The sequence below is a fragment of the Podarcis raffonei genome, chromosome 9, assembly GCF_027172205.1.
Source record: "Podarcis raffonei isolate rPodRaf1 chromosome 9, rPodRaf1.pri, whole genome shotgun sequence".
Lineage (NCBI taxonomy): Eukaryota > Metazoa > Chordata > Lepidosauria > Squamata > Lacertidae > Podarcis > Podarcis raffonei.
The window spans coordinates 67,344,899-67,367,708 of NC_070610.1; the positions used below are offsets into that span (position 1 = coordinate 67,344,899).

General features: G+C 42.1%; 1 protein-coding gene across 5 annotated transcripts; it reads left to right on the forward strand.

Moving 5' to 3' along the window:
* The first annotated feature begins 143 nt into the window (after positions 1 to 143).
* Positions 144 to 20,526, forward strand: HELQ (helicase, POLQ like). 5 transcript variants are annotated; one of them, XR_008332309.1, is made up of 18 exons: positions 146 to 728; positions 3,332 to 4,082; positions 4,364 to 4,542; positions 5,368 to 5,568; positions 5,984 to 6,056; positions 7,633 to 7,730; positions 8,264 to 8,362; positions 8,757 to 8,902; positions 9,668 to 9,907; positions 11,540 to 11,681; positions 12,808 to 12,912; positions 13,065 to 13,275; positions 14,329 to 14,486; positions 15,161 to 15,259; positions 16,142 to 16,315; positions 17,154 to 17,267; positions 18,849 to 18,983; positions 19,071 to 19,176. XR_008332309.1 is itself a non-coding variant. In XM_053404201.1 (18 exons), exons 1-18 carry the CDS (start codon positions 555 to 557, stop codon positions 20,003 to 20,005), a joined length of 3,177 nt encoding a protein of 1,058 aa, XP_053260176.1. In that variant the 5' UTR covers positions 148 to 554; the 3' UTR covers positions 20,006 to 20,526. The 5 variants fall into 5 exon arrangements, 4 of the variants coding, with proteins under 4 accessions (XP_053260179.1, XP_053260177.1, XP_053260176.1 ...); XM_053404201.1 differs by lacking the exon at positions 18,849 to 18,983 and adding an exon at positions 19,928 to 20,526 and having other exon boundaries at positions 148 to 728; positions 19,071 to 19,205; XM_053404202.1 differs by lacking the exons at positions 12,808 to 12,912; positions 18,849 to 18,983 and adding an exon at positions 19,928 to 20,526 and having other exon boundaries at positions 147 to 728; positions 19,071 to 19,205.
* Positions 20,527 to 22,810: the final 2,284 nt, after the last annotated feature.

The following is a 22,810-nucleotide window of genomic DNA, read 5'->3' on the forward strand; positions in this document are numbered from 1 at the left end:
TCCTTGCCCCTCCCCCTCGAGTTTTCTTATACCCACTTTTCCGTTTCCTGAGTTTCTCCTCAAAGGGCTCATGAATGGGAAGTGACGTAACACTCCGCAGACACACGTTTAATCACACAAACATATCCCTCACAGCCTTTGCCTATCGGGAATTTTAAACTGCAACTGCCCTGATTTAAATTACAACTGTCCTTCGCTGGGGCTGATGGGAGTTGTAGTCCAAGAGGGCACCGGTGCTGCGGAAGGCCGCCGTAATGCCATGTCCTACAGAACTATAGCCGTTGAGGGGAAAAGCGGAGCTCCTCGAGTCAACTATATCTCTTCCTTTCCCCCTCTTTCTATAGCAGTTGGTATCGCCCTCCTAGGGGCAAGAACGCGGCTGTGAGGCGAGCTGGGCGGTTCCATTTGTGTCCGGAGGGGTGAAGGCAAACGGGAGGCGATGGAGCCGGGGCTTCCCCTCGCGGGAAACGGCTCTCTCCTCCTCCTCCTCCTCCGCCCGCCCGCCCGGTGCCGGCTTGGCGGGGGAGCCCTCTGCTAGGCTATGCCGCTGCCCGATGGAGGGCGACGGGGTCGCTGTGAGGAGGGCGCGGGAGCGGCGGCAGAAAAGACAGCGGTCGGGAGCCGAGCCTGGCGAAGGCGAAGGGAGCTGCGGCCGGACCTCCTCCCGCTCCCCGCCGGCTCCCAAGAAGCTGAGCACCGGGGAAGCGGAGGAAGAACCGGAGGATGAGGTACCCACATTGACTCTGGGCCCCATCCTCCTCTCAGACCACAGATCCATCGAGCTCAGTATTGCCTACACGGGCTGGCAGCATCTCCAGGGTTGCAAGCCTATGCCCTTAAGGAACAGCCGCGGGGGATTTGAACCTGGGACCTTGTGCTGCCCACCACTATAATAATAATAACAACAACAACAATAATAATAATAATAATAATTTATTATTTATACCCCGCCCATCTGGCTGGGTCCCCCCAGCCACTCTAGGCGGCTTCCAACAAAATATTAAAATACAATAACCTATTAAACATTAAAAGCTTCCCTAAACAGGACTGCCTTCAGATGTCTTCTAAAAGTATGGTAGTTGTTGTTCTCTTTGACATCTGGTGGGAGGGCGTTCCACAGGGCGGGTGCCACTACCGAGAAGGCCCTCTGCCTGGTTTCCTGTAACTTGGCTTGTGGCAGCGAGGGAACCACCAGAAGGCCCTTGGCGCTGGACCTCAGTGTCCGGGCAGAACGATGGGGGTGGAGACGCTTATTCAGGTATACTTGACCGAGGCCCTTTAGGGCTTTCAAGGTCAGCACCAACACTTTGAATTGTGCTCGGAAATGTACTGGGAGCCAGTGTAGGTCTTATGGTCTCGGCGGCCGCTCCCAGTCACCAGTCTAGCTGCCACATTCTGGATTAATTGTAGTTTCCGGGTCACCTTCAAAGGTAGCCCCTAATAGAGCGCATTGCAGTAGTCCAAGCGAGAGATAACTAGAGCATGCACCACTCTGGTGAGACAGTCTGCGGGCAGATAGGGTCTCAGCCTGCATACCAGATGGAGCTGATAAACAGCTGCCCTGGACACAGAATTGACCTGTGCCTCCATGGACAGCTGTGAGTCCAAAATGATTCCCAGGCTGCGCACCTGGTCCTTCAGGGGCACAGTTACCCCATTCAGGACCAGGGAATCCTCCACACCTGCCCGCCTCCTGTCCCCCAAAAACAGTACTTCTGTCTTGTCAGGATTCAACCTCAATCTGTTAGCCGCCATCCATCCTCCAACCGCCTCCAGACACTCACACAGGACCTTCACTGCCTTCACTGGTTCCGATTTGAAAGAGAGGTAGAGCTGGGTATCATCCGCATACTGATAGACACCCAGTCCAACCCCCCTGATGATCTCTCCCAGCAACTGCATGTTGAAAAGCATGGGGGAGAGGACAGAACCCTGAGGCACCCCACAAGTGAGAGCCCCACTAAACTGCAGCCCTTCCCCTGTGGGCTTAGGAGCTGAGGGATCTATCTGCCTGTCTGTCATGCTCAATATTACCTTCACCCACCAGTACTGGCTTTCCAAGGTTTCCAAGCCCTATCTGGGATTTGAACCTGAGACCACCTGCATGCAAAGGAGATGCTCCCTGCTACCTTCCGCGGAGTGCAGTGGCGTAGTGTGGGGGGTGCAGGGGGGGCCGGCCGCACCGGGCGCAACATCTGGGGGTTAGGGCAAATCCACGGGTTAGGGGGCGCAAATCCACGGGTTAGGGGGCGCAAATTACTTGCCTTGCCCCGGGTGCTGACAACCCACGCTACGCCACTGGCAGAGTGTACTCAAGACATCGGGGATAATTCCCACCCAGCACAATGCACCTGTTAGGTGCAGTGGCACTGGTTGGAAGTATGAATTCTTGTTCTGTCAGTGCATGTGGCCCTTTGCAGAAGTGCAGCAGGAAGGGATGGCCCTCGCCTTGGCTCTGGGAGACACGGGTGGGATTTGGCAAGGGGGAGCCAAGCCGAGGAGGTGGATCTGCTGTGTTGTGTTCCTGTTTGCCTTTCTGCAACGTTTCCCCAAAGGGCAAGGGCCATTGCTCAGTGGTACAGCATCTGCTTTGCATGCAGACTTCAATCTTTTGACATCTCCAGGTGGGGCTGGGAAGGGCTTCTTTCTGAACTCTTGGATAGCCACTGCCTGTCAGTTGTAATACTGAGTTAGGTGAAGCCAAGGGACTGCGATTCAGTATGAGCCAGCTTCCAATGTAGAAAGGAATCCAGAGTAATGTTTTCCAAGCCCTTCCAGCTCTGTGAGACTTGTAAAGAAATTTTGACAACAGTGATTGTGGAGGCTAATTGGGTTTTTGGCAGATGAAACAAACCTGTGCTATGCATTTTACCGTTGGAATCCATCTAATTTAAACATTAATTTGAAGAAACTAGTGTATATTAGGTGAATTTTGTCAGTGTTTGAACCAGATTCACGTTTCATTGTCCTGTAAATCTTAGTAGAACTGCCATCATTTTTTATGCTCTTCTAAAAATAACCTGAAGCAAGCTAAACAGAGGAAGCTTTTAAAGACAGAAAGTTTTGCTGTTTAATTTCCCACTTTTGAATGCTGTTAATGACACAGAACCAATAACAATAACTTGTCTCATGCAAAATCTCATTAGATGGTCCTTGATAAATTATGTCTTGGTTCACCTTCTAAACAGTGAGAATAATATTACTCTTCCATCCTAATAGATTGCCATTAGGGTTATTGAGATAATGTGTCTGAAGTACATTAAACTCTCTAAGGTGCTTATGTAAATGCTAAATATTATAAAAAACTCATTCAGATTTTTATTTCTTGCAGTATCTTGACAGTGAAGTTGAATTGTTTGGGGACTATGACAGTTTTTCTGGCAACAACTCTTTGTTAGCTGAAGTATATGATCTAGAGCAAAGATGCGTGAAGTCCACTGATGGGGTCCTGGATAGTAAAAACCTAGATTGCAATACTTATGTGGAGCCTGTATGTGGAGATGTTCAGCTACAAAATGCTAAGAATATAGAACAGATATTGCCAGTTCCAGAATCAACTACCGAATCCAGAAGCAGAAGAAAGTATGATTTTTTAAGCACTATGGAAGAGCAGAAGGATAGCAATCTAAATCCTCATGGTGATAGTCTAGAAAACCTGCCATCATCACAGCTTTTATTTCTTAAACAATCAGAGGAATGCTTGATTCATCCTCACAAAGTGGCAAATGTAAAAGAAAGAGCCTATCACCGGAATCAAAGTCCTGATAAGATCTCAGACGTACCTCATTGTCACGATACAGAAAATGTTAAAAAAGATAGTGAACCATCTGCAAGTTCTTTGTCTGAACCAAGGAGGAGGAGTCTCAAAGATCATCTCAAAAGTGCAATGACTGAAAATGCTAGCGCTCCTGCTTCACTGATGTCTAAAAGCAAACAACTCAAAGAGGCTGTTGTATCTGAAGAGATTGGGGTTGCTGAGAGAACTCATAGTGCTTCCTTTGTTGACATTGGTCCATTTTATGGACTGCCAACCAAGGTCAAGGAGCTGCTAGCAGAGTTCAGAGGAATTGACAAACTTTATGGTAATACCACTGTACTGCTTGTTGTAGTATTAAATTCTGTGCTAATCATAGAGTTGGAAGGGACCCTGAGGATAATCTAGTCTAACCCCCTGCAATGCAGAAATACGCAGTTGTCCCATATGGGGATTGAACCTGTAACCTTGGAATTATCAGCACCATGCTCTAACAAATTGACCAATAATGATCCTGTTTAGTGAACAATTTGCAGAATTCCAAAAGACTCTTATTTTGATCTTTAATAACTGAATAGAAGGGTAATACCTGTCTTCTTATTTTTACAGACTGGCAGCATGCTTGTTTAACGTTAGAATCCCTGCAGCAGAGAAAGAATTTAATATACTCCTTGCCAACCAGCGGTGGAAAAACACTTGTAGCTGAAATTTTAATTCTTCAAGAATTACTCTGCAAACAAATGGATGTTTTAATGATCCTACCATACGTGGCTATAGTCCAGGAGAAGGTGTGGAAATAATAGGCTTTTTATCCTTATGCATCCTTGTAGTATACTTCAACTTTTTTGCATAAATTGCTGAAAGTGATGGGCTGCAACCCTGTGCACACTTAATTGGGAGTTCCAAAATCCATTTTAGGATGATCAGGCCAATAAAAATGCCCCCAAATAGTGTGCAAGCTTTCTCCAGTACTCTTAATCAGGCTAGTGATAAACAAAACGAGTGGTAGAGGGGGAAATACTGTATTTTTCACTCTATAGGACCTGACCATAAGACACTCAAATGTTGAAGAGGCTTTGTGCAGCTCTCCCTCTTGCTGTTCAGGCTTCAGCGATAGCTTTGCAGCCTGCACTCGCTCCATAAGACGCACACACATTTCCCCTTACTTTTAGGAGGGGAAAAGTGTGTCTTATAGAGCGAAAAATATGGTAACTGGCTGGTGGTTAAATGGCGGGGGTCTGCATGTGATCCGTCTAAAGATGAAGTGTGGGAGCCCTAGAGAGCAGATAATCAAAGGAAGCTGTTTTAAAGCTCTTTTATGCAGGTAGGTCTCCTTAACTGGAATTACTGAATTCTGTGGGATTCACTTCTGAGGAAATGAGCACAGCACTGGGCAGGCATTCTTCATTTGACAGTTGATATTTTACTTACTGATTTTGAGCTGTAGTGCCTCTGAACACTTATAAAAATAGCTGTGAAATAAAGCTTGCATGCAGCAGCTGGTCTCTATTATAAGCTACTTGCAAACATGTTACTGGTATAAAATTTTGATAATAATTGTAAAAAAAGAATTCTCAGTTGTGTTTTTATTGTTTATTTATTGCATATGGTAGGTGGCTGGTTTGTCGGGTTTTGGAATGGAACTAGGTTTTCTGGTTGAAGAATATGCAGGAAGTAGAGGAAGGATTCCTCCAATCAAAAGAAGGCTTAAGAAATCTCTGTACATTGCTACTATTGAAAGAGGGCACACCCTAGTGAATTCCTTGATTGAAACTGGGCGAATTGGTGACCTGGGTCTAGTTGTGGTTGACGAGGTTTGTTATAAAACTCCTGAAACTATTTTAAAATGCTTTTAATTTATTTATAAATTCAAACTTGTTTGTAGAAGTTGCACTGTGCTACTTATTTATATTAATGGGCACTTGGCTTTTTAAATAATCCCTAATTGGTTGAAATATATTCAAGATTCTGTATTGGTAACTAGTAATATTACAAATACTTGCATTCAATTGTAACCAACACAAAATATAAAAATGTGTTTTAAGACTGACATTAATTGGTCTCCCCACACTATGCCAGAGAACCAAGCCTATAGCTTTAAAGAGGGAGGTGGGTCAAAATGCAGCACGTATGCCAAAGAAATCTGATCTCATTTTAACGTTCATAAAGTTCTTGGGTTCTGATTCTTTCCTACTCTCATAATCTCAATACACCTTTCTTTAATTCAAGTTGCACATGCTTGGAGAAGGAAGTCGTGGGGCTGTTCTAGAAATGACTCTTGCAAAGATTCTTTATACAAGCAGTAAGTAATTTCTGCACGTCTTGGACTCAAATAATAGCTATAGCAATTGTGCCGTTTCTAAAAACGTATGTAATTTGTCTGTGTAATAGTATATTTCAACATGCAAAGTGTTTTAAATGCTTATTTTTCATCTCATGCCCCCAGACCCCAGGAAACATAAAATATATTCCATTTGTATTGTTTTGTATTTTGTATTTTTATTTTATTCTTAATTTTTGTGAGCCACTCAGAGAGCGTTAGTTGGCAGCTGTTAGCTACACAAAATAAAACATCAAACAACACTGGCAACATGAAGTTTAAAATTATTTCAAGATGGTAAAGAGAAATACAAATTAAATGAATCAAGTAGCCTATTTGTATATACTGAGGTTTGTTTTGTTCACCTTTTCTTTTTCTTTTTCAAAAATTTTATTGATTTTCCAAATGTTTTTTAAATAAATAAACAAACATAAATCTCTACCGTATTTAAACCAAACTTAGTAACATTGTTAAGTGACTTCCTCGTATCCCCCTGGTTGAATTTCAGTGTATATCATTTTAACGGTTTTCCAAAACCACTATTCTTATAAAATTAACTTAATCACTTAACATCTTTTTGTTCTCCTTTCCAATTTAGTATTAAACATACTAATTCATCCCATTACCTGATTAAATCCTAAGCCTATCTGTTATTTGCAAGCTTCTCCAATTAATTTAACTTAACATATTTAACTAAATAGTATTTGAATTTCGTCCATTCTTCTTGGTAATCCTCCTCCTTCTGGTCACAAACTCTTCCAGTCAGGTCGGCTAGCTCCGAAAAGTTCATCATCTTCACCTGCCAATCTTCCACTGTTGGTACTTCTTGTGTTTTCCACTTCTTAGCTAATAAAATTTGAGCAGCAGTTGTGGCATACAAAAATAATTTAACATCTTTCTTGGGCAATTCCAAACCTGTTATTCCAAGAAGAAAGGCCTCTGGTTTCTTAGCAAATGTATATTTCAACATTTTTTTCAATTCATTATAAATCTTCTCCCAGAAGTCTTTCACCTTGGGGCAGGTCCACCACATGTGATAAAAAGTACCCTCTTTATCTTTTGTTTTGTTCACCTTTTCAAGCTACATCCTAGAATGGAGGGAGCATGGGAGGCAACAGGCTATGTAGCAAGGAGAGCTCTTTCCTTCAACAGAAAGGTGCCTGAGGCAGCTGTCTCATGATAGGGATAGCTCTGTTTTGTCTGCTTATTTTGGCAGCAAGTCCAACTGATTTCCACTGAAATTATTCCCCAGTTAATGTGAATACCATTGCAGCCTCAGATATACAAATACTTTATTATGTAACTGTAGACTTAGGAAGTTTTGCCACCTCAGCTTAGAGTTATCCAGGGCTGCATTTTGTGTGTCAGTCTTAACAATATCCGGTGCAATTAGTCAAAAAGGGTGATTATGAGGTTGATGCTGCTCTTGCTATTTATCTAATGAAGAAAGTGATTGTCTTGTTCTATTTTAAATATGAGATACTATGAATTTCCTTTACTATTCTTCTATGATACAATGAGGGTAATATTTCAAAGTATGTTGCTATATTTTGTATAGAAACCACTCAGATCATTGGAATGAGTGCAACTTTAAATAACGTTGGAGATCTGCAGCAATTCCTGAAAGCGGAATATTACACCAGTAATTTCAGACCAGTATGTATTTAACTAGAGAACTTGTTGACTTTCTTAGAGGTAAATGTTGCATATTGACCATTTTGAACTAGCTGAAGGGACGAGAAGGCATTTTTCCTTTCTGAGCTTTTTAGGCAACTAATTTGGTGGAAAGTGGTATTTGTTGTTTTTTCCAGGCATTTAATTTGACAGTGAACATAGCATTCATCATTAGCCTTTCAAATGTTTAGCTTTGCATGGTCAAATTTCTTTAAAATATGTTACTTTCTAATCACTATTGTGGCAAAGATGAGTTTACAGATTCCTCTTTGTAAAACAAGTCATAAGGAAAATACCTTACAAAATGTAAAAGCCACGACACCATGATTCAAGAAAGTGTTTCAATTTACAGTATTTGTGATTTTTAGGAAAGGCAAAAAGAATAATGCATATGTTTTTTTAAAAAAAATAAGCTTCTCTTCTCTTCAAATGCCTTCCACATTACATTCGCAGTATAGCTTTTTCTCAATAGAAGTCATAATCTGATTATTCTATGTACATTTAAAAAAATATAGGTAGAACTGAAAGAATATGTAAAAATACGAGACACAATCTATGAAGTTGATAACAAAGCGGAAGATGGCTTTAGATTTTCACGTCTTCTTAATTTCAAGGTAATGTCAATAAGCATAAAAAGTTTTTCTTTAACATTTATCCATAGCCAGTTAAAGTAATATACTATTGGCTCTAAAAATGCAAATCAGTCTAGACAGTAATAGTAGTAGTAACAGAATTGCTTACTTTGTTTACAGAGAATGTTTGATATGTGTGTATTTTACCAGCAGAGAATGTATGGTCCTGATTCTAGTATCCTTAGGTGGGGGATACTAAAATGACAAAAGAAATGGGTGTATTTATTTTTTCATTTAAGGCAACAATTTAAAACGGATGCTTCAGTCATGAATAAGTTTGTAACATCAAATACATTGAAGTTTTGTATAAATATTTTGATTAACTGAAGCACAACAAAGTTATCCAGAACAGAAACAAAACTGTGTTATCTTTTAGTATTCTACTGGTCTGCAGAAGACTGACCCTGATCACCTTATTGCACTGGTGACGGAAGTTATTCCAAAGTACTCCTGCCTTGTCTTCTGTCCCACTAAAAAGAACTGTGAAAACGTAGCAGAAATGATTTGCAAGCACTTGAACAGGTATGCTTCCTGGATGCTGTATACCTACTCGATTGGCATGTTTACAATTAACCTCAGAATTTACTAATGTTGGCGCAGAGGCCTGTTCCTTCACTTTGCAAGCAGAGTGATCAGAATGGTATGCATTGATCAAACAGGATCATGTATAACACTGTAGGATTATATCTGCAGCTTGAGCAAACTGTTGAGTACTGCAGGGTGTGATGGTACTATTGTGTCCAGAATAACAACCTCTGAAGTACCATATAATTCTGTGTTATGGCAGTAATGTTGATGGAGAAAGGGAGAGACTAGGAAAAATTTAGCACTGTGTGACACAAAATAAATAAATAAATAAATAAATAAATAAATAAATAAATAAATTTTTATTTATTCTCCACCCTTCCCGGTTCAGAAAACCAGGCTCAGGGCAGCTAACAACAAATTTAAAGCACTTAATTGATGCAACAGAAAACAGCATAAAATACAGTATAAAACATGAATAACAATAAATTCCGAATTCAAAAATCAATTAGGGGGGAAATCCATCCGATAAACATTAGATGATCACCAGGGCTAGCTGGCTAAATTAGTCCTATTTGAGCCAGCGAGGAGACCAGGGGAGAAGTAGCTGTGGGATCCCAGAGTGGGTAATCTTCATAAAAAGGGGGAGGGGGAGGGAAGGAAGGGGAATAAAAGATCAGGCTAAGTTCAAATTGAAAGTCAGGTGGAATAGCCAAGATGGTTGGTATGCAAACATAATCTAAGTGTACTTTTCTTTCCTAGAGACTATAAAAAGTTGAAGGAGAAAGAAAAACGCGATCTTCTTACAGATTTGAGAAACATCTGCAATGGAAGACTTTGCCCAGTACTGAAGCAAACAATTCCATATGGAATCTCCTATCACCATAGTGGCCTTACCAGTGAGGAAAGGAAACGAATAGAAGAAGCTTACTCTTCAGGAATCCTCTGTCTCCTTACCTGCACCTCTACCCTTGCTGCTGGGGTTAACTTGCCAGCTCGAAGGTTAATCTTTAAGAAATGTTGCGTCTTTCTGTTTTTATCCTGTGGAGCATGGAACAGATTTTAACATTTCCTTCACTCAGGAGCATGAAGCCAGAGTCAGGGGTCCAGCAGAGCTTTGGAAGCTGACCAGAAAACGAGAGCTCAGGCACCTTGTCCTGACATGCTAGCATTCTGTATGCAGGGAAATGTTTTTACATAGAAGAACATTTTGTCCTCTGAGCCCCCTTCCCTCCTCCCATGCACAAAAGAAATGCAGGAGTCTGAAGTGATAATTTGCAGAAACAGATTTACCACCTTATTTGTTGTTGGTACGTGGGTGGCGCTGTGGGTTAAACCACAGAGCCTAGGACTTGCCGATCAGAAGGTTGGCGGTTCGAATCCCCATGACGGAGTGAGCTCCCATTGCTCGGTCCAAGCTCCTGCCAACCTGGCAGTTTGAAAGCATGTCAAAGTGCAAGTGGATAAATGGGTACCGCTCCAGTGGGAAGGTAAACGGCGTTTCCGTGCGCTGCTCTGGTTCGCCAGAAGTGGCTTAGTCACGCTGGCCACATGACCTGGAAGCTGTACGCCAGCTCCCTCGGCCAATAAAGCGAGATGAGCGCCGCAACCCCAGAGTCGGTCACGACTGGACCTAATGGTCAGGGGTCCTTACTAGGCCTGAGTTTAGGGTCTGGTGTGAAGATGCTCTTGAGTTCCTATTGCATGGGTTCACATATGACCAGTACAGTACTAGAGATAGCAAGTAACTTCCCTTTCCAGTCTCATTTCACTCTTCAATGATTCCTCCTGGAAGCACTTCTGGCAATGATGAAGAAGGAATGGAATTTGCAGCATTAGTCTTGAGGATTTTAGTATCCCTTAAGGAACTGTTTGCTGCTCAGCTGCTGCCTACTCATTAATTCCGAGGATAGCTCAGTCGGTAGAGCATGAGACTTAATCTCAGAATTGTGGGTTTGAGCCCTTCTTTGGGCAAATCCTGCACTGCAAGGGGTTGGACGAGATGACCCTCTTGGTCCCTTCCAACTACAAAATTCTATGATTAAATCTAAATCAAGTTACAGTGGTACCTCGGGTTACAGACGCTTCAGGTTACAGACTCTGCTAACCCAGAAATAGTATCTTGGGTTAAGAACTTTGCTTCAGGATGAGAACAGAAATCGCGCGGCAGCGGAAGGCCCCATTAGCTCAGGTTAAGAACAGTTTCAGGTTAAGAACAGACCTCCAGAACGAATTAAGTTCTTAAACCAAGGTACCACTGTACTTGGATGTAGTATACTTGTCTTTTGGTCTAACTATTCTTTATTCTCTCTGTAGCACCAGGCATAGAACATAGCGGAATTCTAGAGTTTGGCTATTAAGGATACTGTTGCTGTGTCCCCTGTTGCATGCAATGCTCTACAGATTCCTACGTGCCTTTAGAGCATATTTCAGAAATAAAAGGTGCTCCAAAGTCAAAAGTTGCTATGGTATAAAAATTTGTATAACTGTATGCACTGTAACAATTCTGAGGAATGATGGGGTTCCAACAATCTGATGCATTTTGTTTCTTCATTTCAGTAATTACTTTTTAAAAAATCAAATGCTTTGAACATTATATACGGTAATTAAAACACATTCTCAATGTTTCCACAGGGTCATTTTAAGAGCTCCATATGTTGCAACAGAATTCATGAAGAAAAACCAGTATAAACAGATGATAGGCAGAGCTGGCCGTGCCGGTATTGACAAAGCTGGTGAAAGCATTCTTATTGTGCAAGAGAAAGACAGGAATCTGGTAACTGCAGCAAAAAAAATAAATAAATTGATTTTCACACTTATCACTATAAGTCAGTTGTGTAATATGGGGTGATGGTCAAATTTTTAAATGTAAGCGTGCTCTGAAATAATTTGATCATCCTTTTAGGAAGTATATTTAAAGGCCCTTTTTCTTTTATTATAAGTTAAGCAAGGCCAGTACCTCATCTTGAAAACCAATGATATCTCATCATAAAATAGCATCACCACCCAGTAACATAACATACTGAGTTTAGAAAATGTTTTATAAGATAAACTGCCTGCCTGCATGGGCTTTGGGTAGATAGCATTCTGTAACAAAAATGTGATATATGAAAAAATAAAATACTGATTATAAATCCACATATTTAAAATATGAAACATATGCATTGTTAAGGTATATACAGCTGAAATAATTGCTTTCTTATCTGTTAAACAAATGCCAAATTGTCACCACTGAGAAAGGCTCAGTGTCATATTCAGGTAAGTCCTACATTGAGTAAACTCACTGAAATTACTGAACACAAGTTAATCATGTCCATTAACTTTGATGGATCTATTCTGAGTAGGGCTAGCATTGAAAACTATCCACAGTAAATTTGAAGAGGAATAGATCTGTAGATTTGGGAAGCATCCCCTGAGAATAGCTCTGTTCTGTATCTTTTTTTTTGTTTTTATTTAAAACTTTTATAACTTTCCAAGACAGCTCGAGACAGATTACAACCAGCATTTAAAGCTGTAGTCAAGCAGAGCAAACCCACAATTTTTAAAATGCAAATGCAACAGCAGAAGACAGGGCAAACTATCATACATCCTAAAAACTCAAAAGGAGTTGTAAAGAGCCAAGAGCTGTTACTGCCCAAAGGTTTCATTAATAGATGGACATTATATAGTCACAGCCACTCCCCGAGAAAGAGGTCATTCCATAAACATGAAGTTTCGGAGAAGATGCTACTCCTAGCTGCAAATGACTTGCAGTTGATTCACAAATGCAGTGGTTAAAGCAGTGCAGATCTTGGGGAGATCTTGTTAGGACATAATGGAGAAGATAATCTTTTAGGAACATTAGGTACAAATATGCCATATTTTATAACTTGCATTCACATAGCTGTTGCTCTTTTTTTAAGGTTCAAAAGTTAGTATACAGCCCTCTGGAAAGCTGTTACAGCAATCTCCTGCTTGAGTTCAACAAGGGTATCCGGAGTTTAATCTTATCATTGGTTGGATTAAAGGTAATTTTGAAACCTTAAAACTGGTTGATTGTATTAAGAAGACTGATTGGGGGAGGGAAAGTTTCAGGTAGAATAACGAAACACCAAACTCTTTTTTTTAGTATTTTTTAGTCTTTGTATACTCTCGTTTGTCCTGTTGTGTTCCACTACAGATAGCAACCAGTCCTGAAGAGGTTTTCCAGTTCATGCATCTAACCTTGTTTAGTGTCCAGCCACAGCTTCTGCCTGAAGGAAAGAGCCTCCGGGATGTAACTACGGAAGTATTGCAAGGGCTGAAACAAAATGGACTCCTAAAAGATAATACAAGCTGCGATGGTGGACAAATTCTAGTTATCACTAGGTTGGGTCAAGCCACTTACAAAGGTATAAAACCTCCCTCTGGGATCTATTAAAATACAGTCACGCAAGGCCAGTCTTACGAGCAGGCAGAATGAAGTGGCTACCTTGAATCGGATTCTGACTGCAATTAGGGGGCAGGAAATCTCCATAATTTTAATTTATAGCTACAGATAGTGACCATTTTGTGTGCATCTGCTGATGCACGGGACCCGGGAGAGGGAAGAATGCGGCAGGGTGGGCTTATGCTCACTCTGCCAACGCGTGCAGGGACAAAAAATGGACCCTCCATGCAAAATGGTTGCTGCCTGTATCTTTTTCTGAAGTGAAAAGGGATTTGATTTGATTCGATTCGATTTTCACCTCACTCATCAAAATGTCTTAGCCTGGCCAAGATGGATCTCAGTTCCCAGCTCAACTACTGATTTTGTATGGACGTATAAAAATAAATCCAGTATCTCTTTAGCTTCTCATTTCTGCCCCCCAAATATTATCCTCCTTTTGTAGTTTAATCACATTCAGACCTTGTCCGACTGTCACATTGGGGTGGAAGGAAACATTAATAGGTAAAACATGTTCCTGGTGCGTATTGCAAGGGAACTGCAATTTCCCAGTACTCCACAAATTCAATCTGCATGTAAGCTACATGGATCAGACTTAAAAGCCTATCTCATCCAGCATTCTGTTCAGCAATCTTTTCAAGCAGAGCAGCCAACTAGATAGGTATGGGAAAGACAAAGCAACACTGTGTATTCTACAATGCTTGGAAGCATGTCCATGATAGTGATGAGTTTAGTGTGGAATGTCATAGACATAAGGAAAGGCTACTTCCCCACAGAACTGATGCCCCCTTGAATCAAGGAGAGCTCTGCTGGACCTGGCTTGTGGGGATCAAATATGGAGTTTGTGGTGACAGCACTTCCTGCTAAGAAGAGCAAGTGGTTTGCCACCCTGAAAGGGTAGTGAGCATTTAACAGTCTTCCAACATGTTGACATGCTGAAATGTCTCATCAAATTCTGAAGATCAGATCTGTACAATGTGGGCCATTGTATGATGTCTACCTTTTTATTACACCTTAGGTTCTATCGATTTGGCGTACTGTGACACGCTCTATGCAGACTTGAAGAAAGGCCTTGAGGGGCTAATCCTTGAAAGTTGCCTACATTTAATCTACCTGACAACACCATACAGTATGGTTTTGCAGTGCAGCCCAAACTGGATGATCTATTTTAGACAGGTAACCTTTTTTAAAAAGAAAAAAGAAGATTTTTATATATTTACATAGCGTTCCTGGGAGCCTTCCTCTCTTTTTCTGAGCTTAGCAAGCACAAGGCTCTCTTGTCAGCTTCAGTGGAACAGCTAAAGTTGTTCCTTGTGCACATGGGGTCTTAAATATCCTAGGGAATAAATTATGCTCAGATACATGCAGGATCCAGACCTTTTAAAATTAAACTCCTGGGTTTTTCTTTTTCTTTTTGCATTTTGTTACAAGGCAGATATTGAAACTTATGTGCAGCTAGTGAATTTTTTGCAGTATACCTCAAGAGTGTTTTATCTGTTACACATCTGTGAAGTTTTTCATTTTGCGTGCAGCAACTGCATTTAGAAATCAACGTCACGGGACTCTTCTTCCCATAGCCCAGCACGTGCATGATTTGAGTAACTTGCACCCAGGCAAGACAAGAGAACTCGGAGGATTCGTGGAGGGATCTCTCATTCCCAGAGATTCCCTGCGGTGATGCAGTGTGCACATATCTCTGCTCTCATGCCAAGTTTGGGTGGTGGGAGGAGAACACTGTACAGTTGAGTCCAGTGCCGCTCTCCTATGTCTCTCACAAGGCACAGAGCATGCCCTGTGTTTTCTGCAGAATGTAACTTTCCTTTAGATCTGAGATTAATTCTGCTTTTTAGTACAGTCAGCTAAGTCCAGCAGAACAACAAGTGGCAGAGATTGTTGGTGTGCCGGAAAGCTTTATTACCAAAAAGGCTTCTGGACAAGCTGTCAGAACGGTAAGAGGAAGATTTCTTATTTCAGGTGTCTAAAGATAACTGGGGGAATGGATTATTGCGGTATCCATCAAAATTGTGTATTCAGGGGAGCTTCTGTGATTCCTTTCTTGGAGTTGGTCATAAATGATTGTGTCAGGGAACTGCCATTGCAGCCAGGAGTGGAGGAAGGGCTCCCAAGCGATGCCGGAGAAGGTCCTAGCAGGAAAAGAGGGGACTCAGCGACTGGGGAAGGAAATCAGCGTTACACCAGGGAGAAAGGCGGGCAGAGGCGGGCTTCGGAGAGATGGCTCCAGGACTCTTCGCCAGAGACCAGCGGAGAGAGCACGGGTCCTCCACTGCCCACACCCACCCTGCGCAGAAGACTTCCGCGCAGGGAGGCTAGGCGGAGACTATCCGTCAAGGAACTTTTATGTTGGAAGAAGTTCAGGAAACGCCCACTGACGGATTCTGCCAGTGACTGAGACAGACGCGGAATCAGGACTGTCCAGCCAGGGAAAGGTTATCCCGGCAACCTCGCCGAGAGTGGCGGCAACTTACGCACGAGCAACCCCCAATTCCCATTACAGATTGGATTAAAATTTTGGGTACCTTAACATTAAGTAGATCAGAAATTAGCTGCACATGAATGGCGGAAAAGCAGCATATTAGAATCATACTAAAGCTTATTTGTTGTCATATTTGGGACTACTTGTTTCTGAAATTCCTAGCTGGAAGTTGTCTTGTGTGGTCTCTTATGTTGCATTTCATGGTTTAGATAGCCTCAGAAATGGATGGATTTAAAACTGTAAGAGTGTTCCACTATTTCAGATAAATGGAAAGATTCAGACAATTTTTCCATTGGATTGTGTCTTCAATTTCTAATTATACTCCATATTCCTTTAGGATGTGGACATTGGCACAGCCAGTAGACTCTACTTGTCCTTGGTTCTTCATGCTTTGTTAAAAGTGAACAACATATGGGAGGTGGCAGAAAAATTCAGCATATCACGAGGATTCATTCAAACCCTTCTTAATTCAGCTGCTTCGTTCTCCTCCTCAGTTTTACATTTCTGTGAGGTAATGTATAGTAGCTGAATACTTCATTGATGGAACACAGAAATGTCACTCAGAAACTTCTTTTACTTCAGATTTTCCAAATGGTTCCACGCAGCTTCCCTTTCAAATTCCAGAACTGATCAAAGCTGCATTTCTTAAAAATAGTCCACATACAACACATTCTGTTTTACGTCACTTGCATGTGGAGAATCCTCAAGCTGAGAATAAATAACCAGTTCATTGTGCTTTTATGACAGTACTTTAATACATGTTTCAATTAAAAAAGCAAAGGATTTCTTGCTGTTAGCTGCTTCTATTGCTATTGAATCATTGCATTTTAAGATGGTACCCAAGGAATCTGTTCCAGTGACCTTCCACTGTTTTAAATTATCTGCAGCAAAAAGATCACAATAACTTCTGCATATTGGTTCCTCTTCCAGAAATTTGGCAGGATTTTGGTAGACAATATTTGGACCAAAATGGACGGACAAAAGTTTAAATAACAACAACAACAATTTATTTTTTATACCCCACCCATCTGGCTGGGTTTCCCCAGCCACTCTGGGTGGCTTCCAACCGAATATTGAAAATACAACACAGCATCAAACATTAAAAACTTCCCTAAACAGGGCCACCTTCAGATGTCTCTTAAAAGTAAGATAGTTGCTTATTGCCTTGACATCTGCTGGGAGGGCGTTCCACAAGGCAGGCACCACTACCAAGAAGGCCCTCTGCCTGGTTCCCTGTAACCTCACTTCTCGCAGCGAGGGAACTGCCAGAAGGTCCTCGGAGCTGGACCTCAGTGTCTGGACTGAACAATTAGGGTTTCCTAACATTTTACATTGTTTTATTTTTACAGGAGCTGGATGAATTTTGGGTTTATAAAGCTCTCTTGACGGAACTTACCAAGAAACTAACCTACTGTGTTAAGGCAGAGCTTATCCCTCTTATGGAGGTGGCAGGAGTTTTAGAGGTCAGTATGCGTAACAAACCAGAATAACTACAGTAATACCTCCGCGAACGTCCGCCTTGTCTAGCGTCTATTCCAGCAAACGTCTGCTGCAAACGCAGAAGTACCGGAACTCGTTACTTCCGGGTTTGCCGCTCGCACATGTGCAGAAGCGCAAACCGCTCCACGCACATGCACAGACGTGGCACTTTGCCCTGCATCCTTTTTGGCTAGCGGCCGAGGCTCCGGAACGGATCCCAGTCACAAACAAGATACGACTGTATTCTTTCACCAAACAAATCCAAGCAGAATTTAAAGATGGTTTGTAGAAAATCCTTCAAAGTAACTGTTACTACCTGAGATTGGTACAGCTTTCCCTTTTCCAGAGAAGCAGGGTTTTAATACCCAGCAAAAGAGCAGCACATTTGCAAGCTCTGAAAAAAACGTAATTCCTGCAGCAGAAGTTTCCTGCTTTGCATTCCTATGCTTCTGACCCCATTGCTCCAGCAAGTCTCATTTTGCCATGTTAGCTTTTGAGATGATGTTCCTTTGGGAGGGGTCAGTACAGGAACAGATCTTCGCTGCTGTTTGATATGTCATAGTGAATGACTGCGGTTTTTTGCTGTAGGCTGCACTGAGGAAGTTATTCGAACTCTGTGTTCTTTCGGTTATTTTATGCACCATTAACTGTAGCTGCACAGCTGTCAACACCACCCTGGGATACATATTTAAAAGGGTGTATATAAATGCATTAAGGGGTGTCTTGGAATTGTAAATTCTGTACCATTGCAGTATGATTGTGGAGTATGTTTTGCAAAGCACCCTGAGCAGCAAACACATCTTCAGTACAAGACGGAGGACAAAATAAACTTGGCCAATGGAGCCAAAGTTCTCTGGTGTCATTTTTTATGAAAGTATTTTTATGGAAATTGACTAGACAGATTGGAGATGGCCCTGAACTGAGCTTTCTAAAGTTGAAAGCTTTCCTCAGTAAGTTTTGCTGTTAAATAGACCTACTGCATCATCTCTATACAGGAGTGATATTGCAACCCCACATAAAATGCTGGATTGAAAAGCTAAAAGCTTAGCGGCTGGTGCAATATTTTAAATATCTTCTTAGTACATGTGTATGTGGGATGTGGATGGTGCTTGTGGGTTAAACCACAGAGCCTAGGACTTGCCGATCAGAAGGTCGGCAGTTCAAATCCCCACGACGGGGTGAGCTCCTGTTGCTCGGTCCCTGCCCCTGCCAACCTAGCAGTTCGAAAGCACGTCAAAGTGCAAGTAGATAAATAGGTACTGCTCCGGCAGGAAGGTAAACGGCGTTTCCGTGCGCTGCTCTGGTTCACCAGAAGCAGCTTAGTCATGCTGGCCACATGACCCGGAAGCTGTACACTGGCTCCCTTGGCCAATAAAGCGAGATTACCGCCACAACCCCAGAGTCGTCCGCAACTGGACCTAATGGTCAGGGGTCCCTTTACCTTTTTACATGTGTATGTGCTCAGAATACAAACCATAAAGCATTTGTACATGGGAATAACAGAATAAATATTTCCAAAAGCCCTGATTTTTAAACAAACACATTTGTTTCCGTGTTTATCATAGGGCCCAATAAATCTTACTGAGGCTAGTGTGCGTTGAGGTGGTGAAAGATCTTGACCAATATACAGAGCTACTATAAAAAAGGGCTGTTTTGATGAAAGATTAAGTGGTCAGAAACGGTAGCTAGAAATATGACAGGTTGGTAGAGACTAGAGGTGTAGTGGTGATGATGAATAGATTTGTTGCCACTTCTCTTTGTAATTAGCCTTTTGTCCACTTTCTCAGGCTCGAGCCAAGCAACTCTACAACTCAGGGTATAAAACTTTAGCACACTTGGCTAATGCAAATCCAGACGTGCTGGTGAAGACTATTGAGCATTTGTCCAGAAGCCAAGCCAGGCAAATAGTTTCATCTGCAAAGGCAAGTAAAATTTGTGAAAAGCATCAATAGGAATGGGGATGAAAATTGTGAATCTTAATGGGGAACGGTCTAATCTGCACATTTTCAAACCAATATACCAACCAAGACACAATTATCCTTCTAAATTTGCACTTCTCTCAATTTTGCGATGCAGTTCTCTAACCAGAAATTGGGGGAAGGTGCATAAAAATGAACGCCTGCTTTTTGCATAGGACTGAATGCTCTTGTGCTCGGATCCGACTTGCTGGTTTCTCCACAGGCATCTGTTTGGCCACTGTGAGAACAGGATGCTGGCCTGATCCAGCAGGCTCTTCTTAAGTCATTATGAACAATAAGATTTCACTAAAATGGGAGAAAGTAAAAGAGATATAGTTGGAGATGCCATAAGAGTGAGGGTCAAGTCTAGCCCTTGCTCCTGGAGACCATAGCCACTGAGACTCAAACCCTGCCCTTTCATCTGCATAACCCCTTCCTTGGTTCTGTTTTTGTTTTTTTGTTTTACCAATAGGTGCCAGCATATTGGAAACTGGCATGTGTGAGTGTGTGATACAGCCTTTGTAGGGATCAGACTAGTCTTGTCTTTGTGAATCTGTTTCCGCTACAGGAGAATGAAATATACATCATCCTGAGAACTGTCAACTTTCCCCCCACCAATGCATTCTGAAATGTTTCTTATACTGTATCAGGTTAATTTGACTTTGCATGGTTGTTTTTGGATGCAGATGCTCCTGACTGAAAAAGCCGAGGCATTACAAGAAGAAGTGGAAGAGTTACTGAGAATACCTGCAGACATAACTTGAGGCTCCCTAATCACTCTAGCATGTGAATCAAGAATCAAACAATTATTTTTCTACCCTTATTATTTGCTATACATGTACCTGAGCTTATTTCACTATTAATAAAAGCTCCAAAAAATTCACTATACTTCTGTTCAGTACATTATGAAACTGTGATGTTCTTTGGCAAAGATGAAATTGATTTATCATCTTTCAGACCTCATGGCATCATCATTTGTTATGGATATCTGCTTATTTCTGTTATAAAGTGCTGCTTTTCTTTTTGAAAATCATTTTTGTTTTGTCTCTGTAAACAATGCCTTTCATAAGTCCACGTTAGGAAATTAGAAAAGGGTTGTGGTTCTGAAGCAAAGATCAATTTATTGGGCTACTCTGAACATAAAAATTTTATAGACCTAATCATGATTTGCCAGCACTGAAGAAACTATCAAATAAACGTACCTCTTTAATGCCTGGGTTACAAAATCATTCTGAATGATGATTTATTGATTTTGGATTAATAAAAGTTGCTATTTTAAAATATACTTTGGTATATTAGACTGCAATCTTATGCACATATTGAGAGTTCTTCTACATAAACATGTATAGAGCTGTACCTACATCTCCCTATGGCATATTCTAGGGGCTGGGATTTCTGCATTGCAGGGAGTTGGACTAGATGACCCTTGGCATCTTCACTATCTTTCAGTGAGTGTTGAGGATGCCCCGCTTTAACCTGGCCTGTGATATCTCAGGTGTGTGTTTTCAGAATCCACCCTATTCCAGCTCTATGTTGTTGTTGTTGTTTAGTCGTTTAGTCGTGTCCGACTCTTCGTGACCCCATGGACCAGAGCACGCCAGGCACCTCTGTCCTCCACTGCCTCCCGCAGTTTGGTCAAACTCATGCTGGTATAGTTTTGTAATTTTGTGGCTCTGTGTCCCACCATGGCACATTGACAAGATGCCAAAACAGACATAAAAAAACCTCACAAGTTGGTGAATGTATATCTCACTCTCTTTTAATGTGTCTATAGTGTAGTAACTAAAGTAGAGACATCACCTTGCCAACAAAGGTCCGTATAGTAAAAGCTATGGTTTTCCCAGTAGTGATGTATGGAAGTGAAAACTGGACCATAAAGAAGGCTGATCGCCGAAGAATTGATGCTTTTGAATTATGGTGCTGGAGGAGACTCTTGAGAGTCCCATGGACTGCAAGAAGATCAAACCTCTCCATTCTGAAGGAAATCAGCCCTGAGTGCTCACTGGAAGGACAGATCGTGAAGTTGAGGCTCCAATACTTTGGCCACCTCATGAGAAGAGAAGACTCCCTGGAAAAGACCCTGATGTTGGGAAAGATTGAGGGCACAAGCAGAAGGGGACGACAGAGGACGAGATGGTTGGATAGTGTTCTCGAAGCTACCAGCATGAGTTTGACCAAACTGCGGGAGGCAGTGGAAGACAGAAGTGCCTGGCGTGCTCTGGTCCATGGGGTCACGAAGAGTCGGACACGACTAAACGACTAAACAACAACAAGTGTAGTAACAAATGGAACTCCTGTGTCTATACTACAGCCTTCGCACTACTGCTTCCACTTACTGGGGAACAAACCCTATGGACCTTTTGTAACCAATTCCACGAGGCAAACGGCTTTGGTCAAGGGACCAGAGAGGAGGGGACAGGAAAGCTGCTTCACGTGTTCCATCATTTCTTGGGGTGCAGGGATGTTGCTTATCTGCCACTTTCATTGCCTCTTCCTTTCTCTGGTCCCATTGCTGAGTCCATGAGGGAACTAGGTGGGGTGGGATATTCTCCAACAGGAGGAGGCCACAGTGGAAGCGGCTGGGTGAGTGTAGCTAGTGTTATAGACAACCAAACCTAGTTACCATGTACTGATGGCAATACTGCAAGTTCTAACCAGGTGTGTGCAGACACTTAAGGCACATAGCAGGTTCAGAAACCAAAGCGAGTTGGATGGTCAAACGTCAACATAAGTAAGCTCCACAGCAGAGAGCTGCAAATTGTAATCTGCCATTTTTGGAGCAATGCCACCCTAAAAAATCTAGGTGATTGTCTCTGTCCTTTACATATAAACCTAAGCGGAGTCAGCTACATCAGACTGGAAGACCTATCTAGCCCTGCAATCTGTTTTCCCTAGATCTGGAGAACCTGCCACCTTTGGGGTGAGATTTTACTTTTTTGGGCTCCATGATCACTGCAGATGGTGACAGCAGTCACGAAATTAAAAGATGCCTGCTTCTTGAGAGAAAAACGATGACAAACCTAGACAGCATCTTAAAAAGCAGAGACATCACCTTGCCGACAAAGATCCGTATAGTTAAAGCTATGGTTTTCCCAGTAGTGATGTATGGAAATGAGAGCTGGACCATAAAGAAGGCTGATGAATTAATGCTTTTGAATTATGGTGCTGGGGGAGACTCGAGAGTCCCATGGACTGCAAGAAGACCAAACTGATCCATTCTTAAGGAAATCAGCCCTGAGTGCTCACTGGAAGGACAGATCCTGAAGCTGAGGCTCCTTTGGCCACCTCATGAGAAGAGAAGACTCCCTGGAAAAGACCCTGAATTTGGGAAACACTGAGGGCACAAGGAGGAGGGGACGACAGAGGACGAGATGGTTGGACAGTGTTCTCGAAGCTAACATGAGTTTGACCAGATTGCAGGAGGCAGTGGAAGACAGGAGTGCCTGGCGTGCTCTGGTCCATGGGGTCACGAAGAGTCGGACACAACTATACTACAACAACAACAACAATAATTTCATGTGTGTTGTGCATTGGAATTGTTGAGCAAGCCTTGGTCCAAAGATTTATGA

Bases quoted from the DNA above. Each gene is read 5' to 3' on its own strand.
- HELQ (XM_053404201.1), top strand. From the start codon at position 555: ATGGAGGGCGACGGGGTCGCTGTGAGGAGGGCGCGGGAGCGGCGGCAG. The intron at 4,083-4,363 runs GTAATACCACTG...TTATTTTTACAG, and splicing joins AGGAATTGACAAACTTTATG to ACTGGCAGCATGCTTGTTTA. The intron at 9,908-11,539 runs GTTAATCTTTAA...ATGTTTCCACAG, and splicing joins GTTAACTTGCCAGCTCGAAG to GGTCATTTTAAGAGCTCCAT.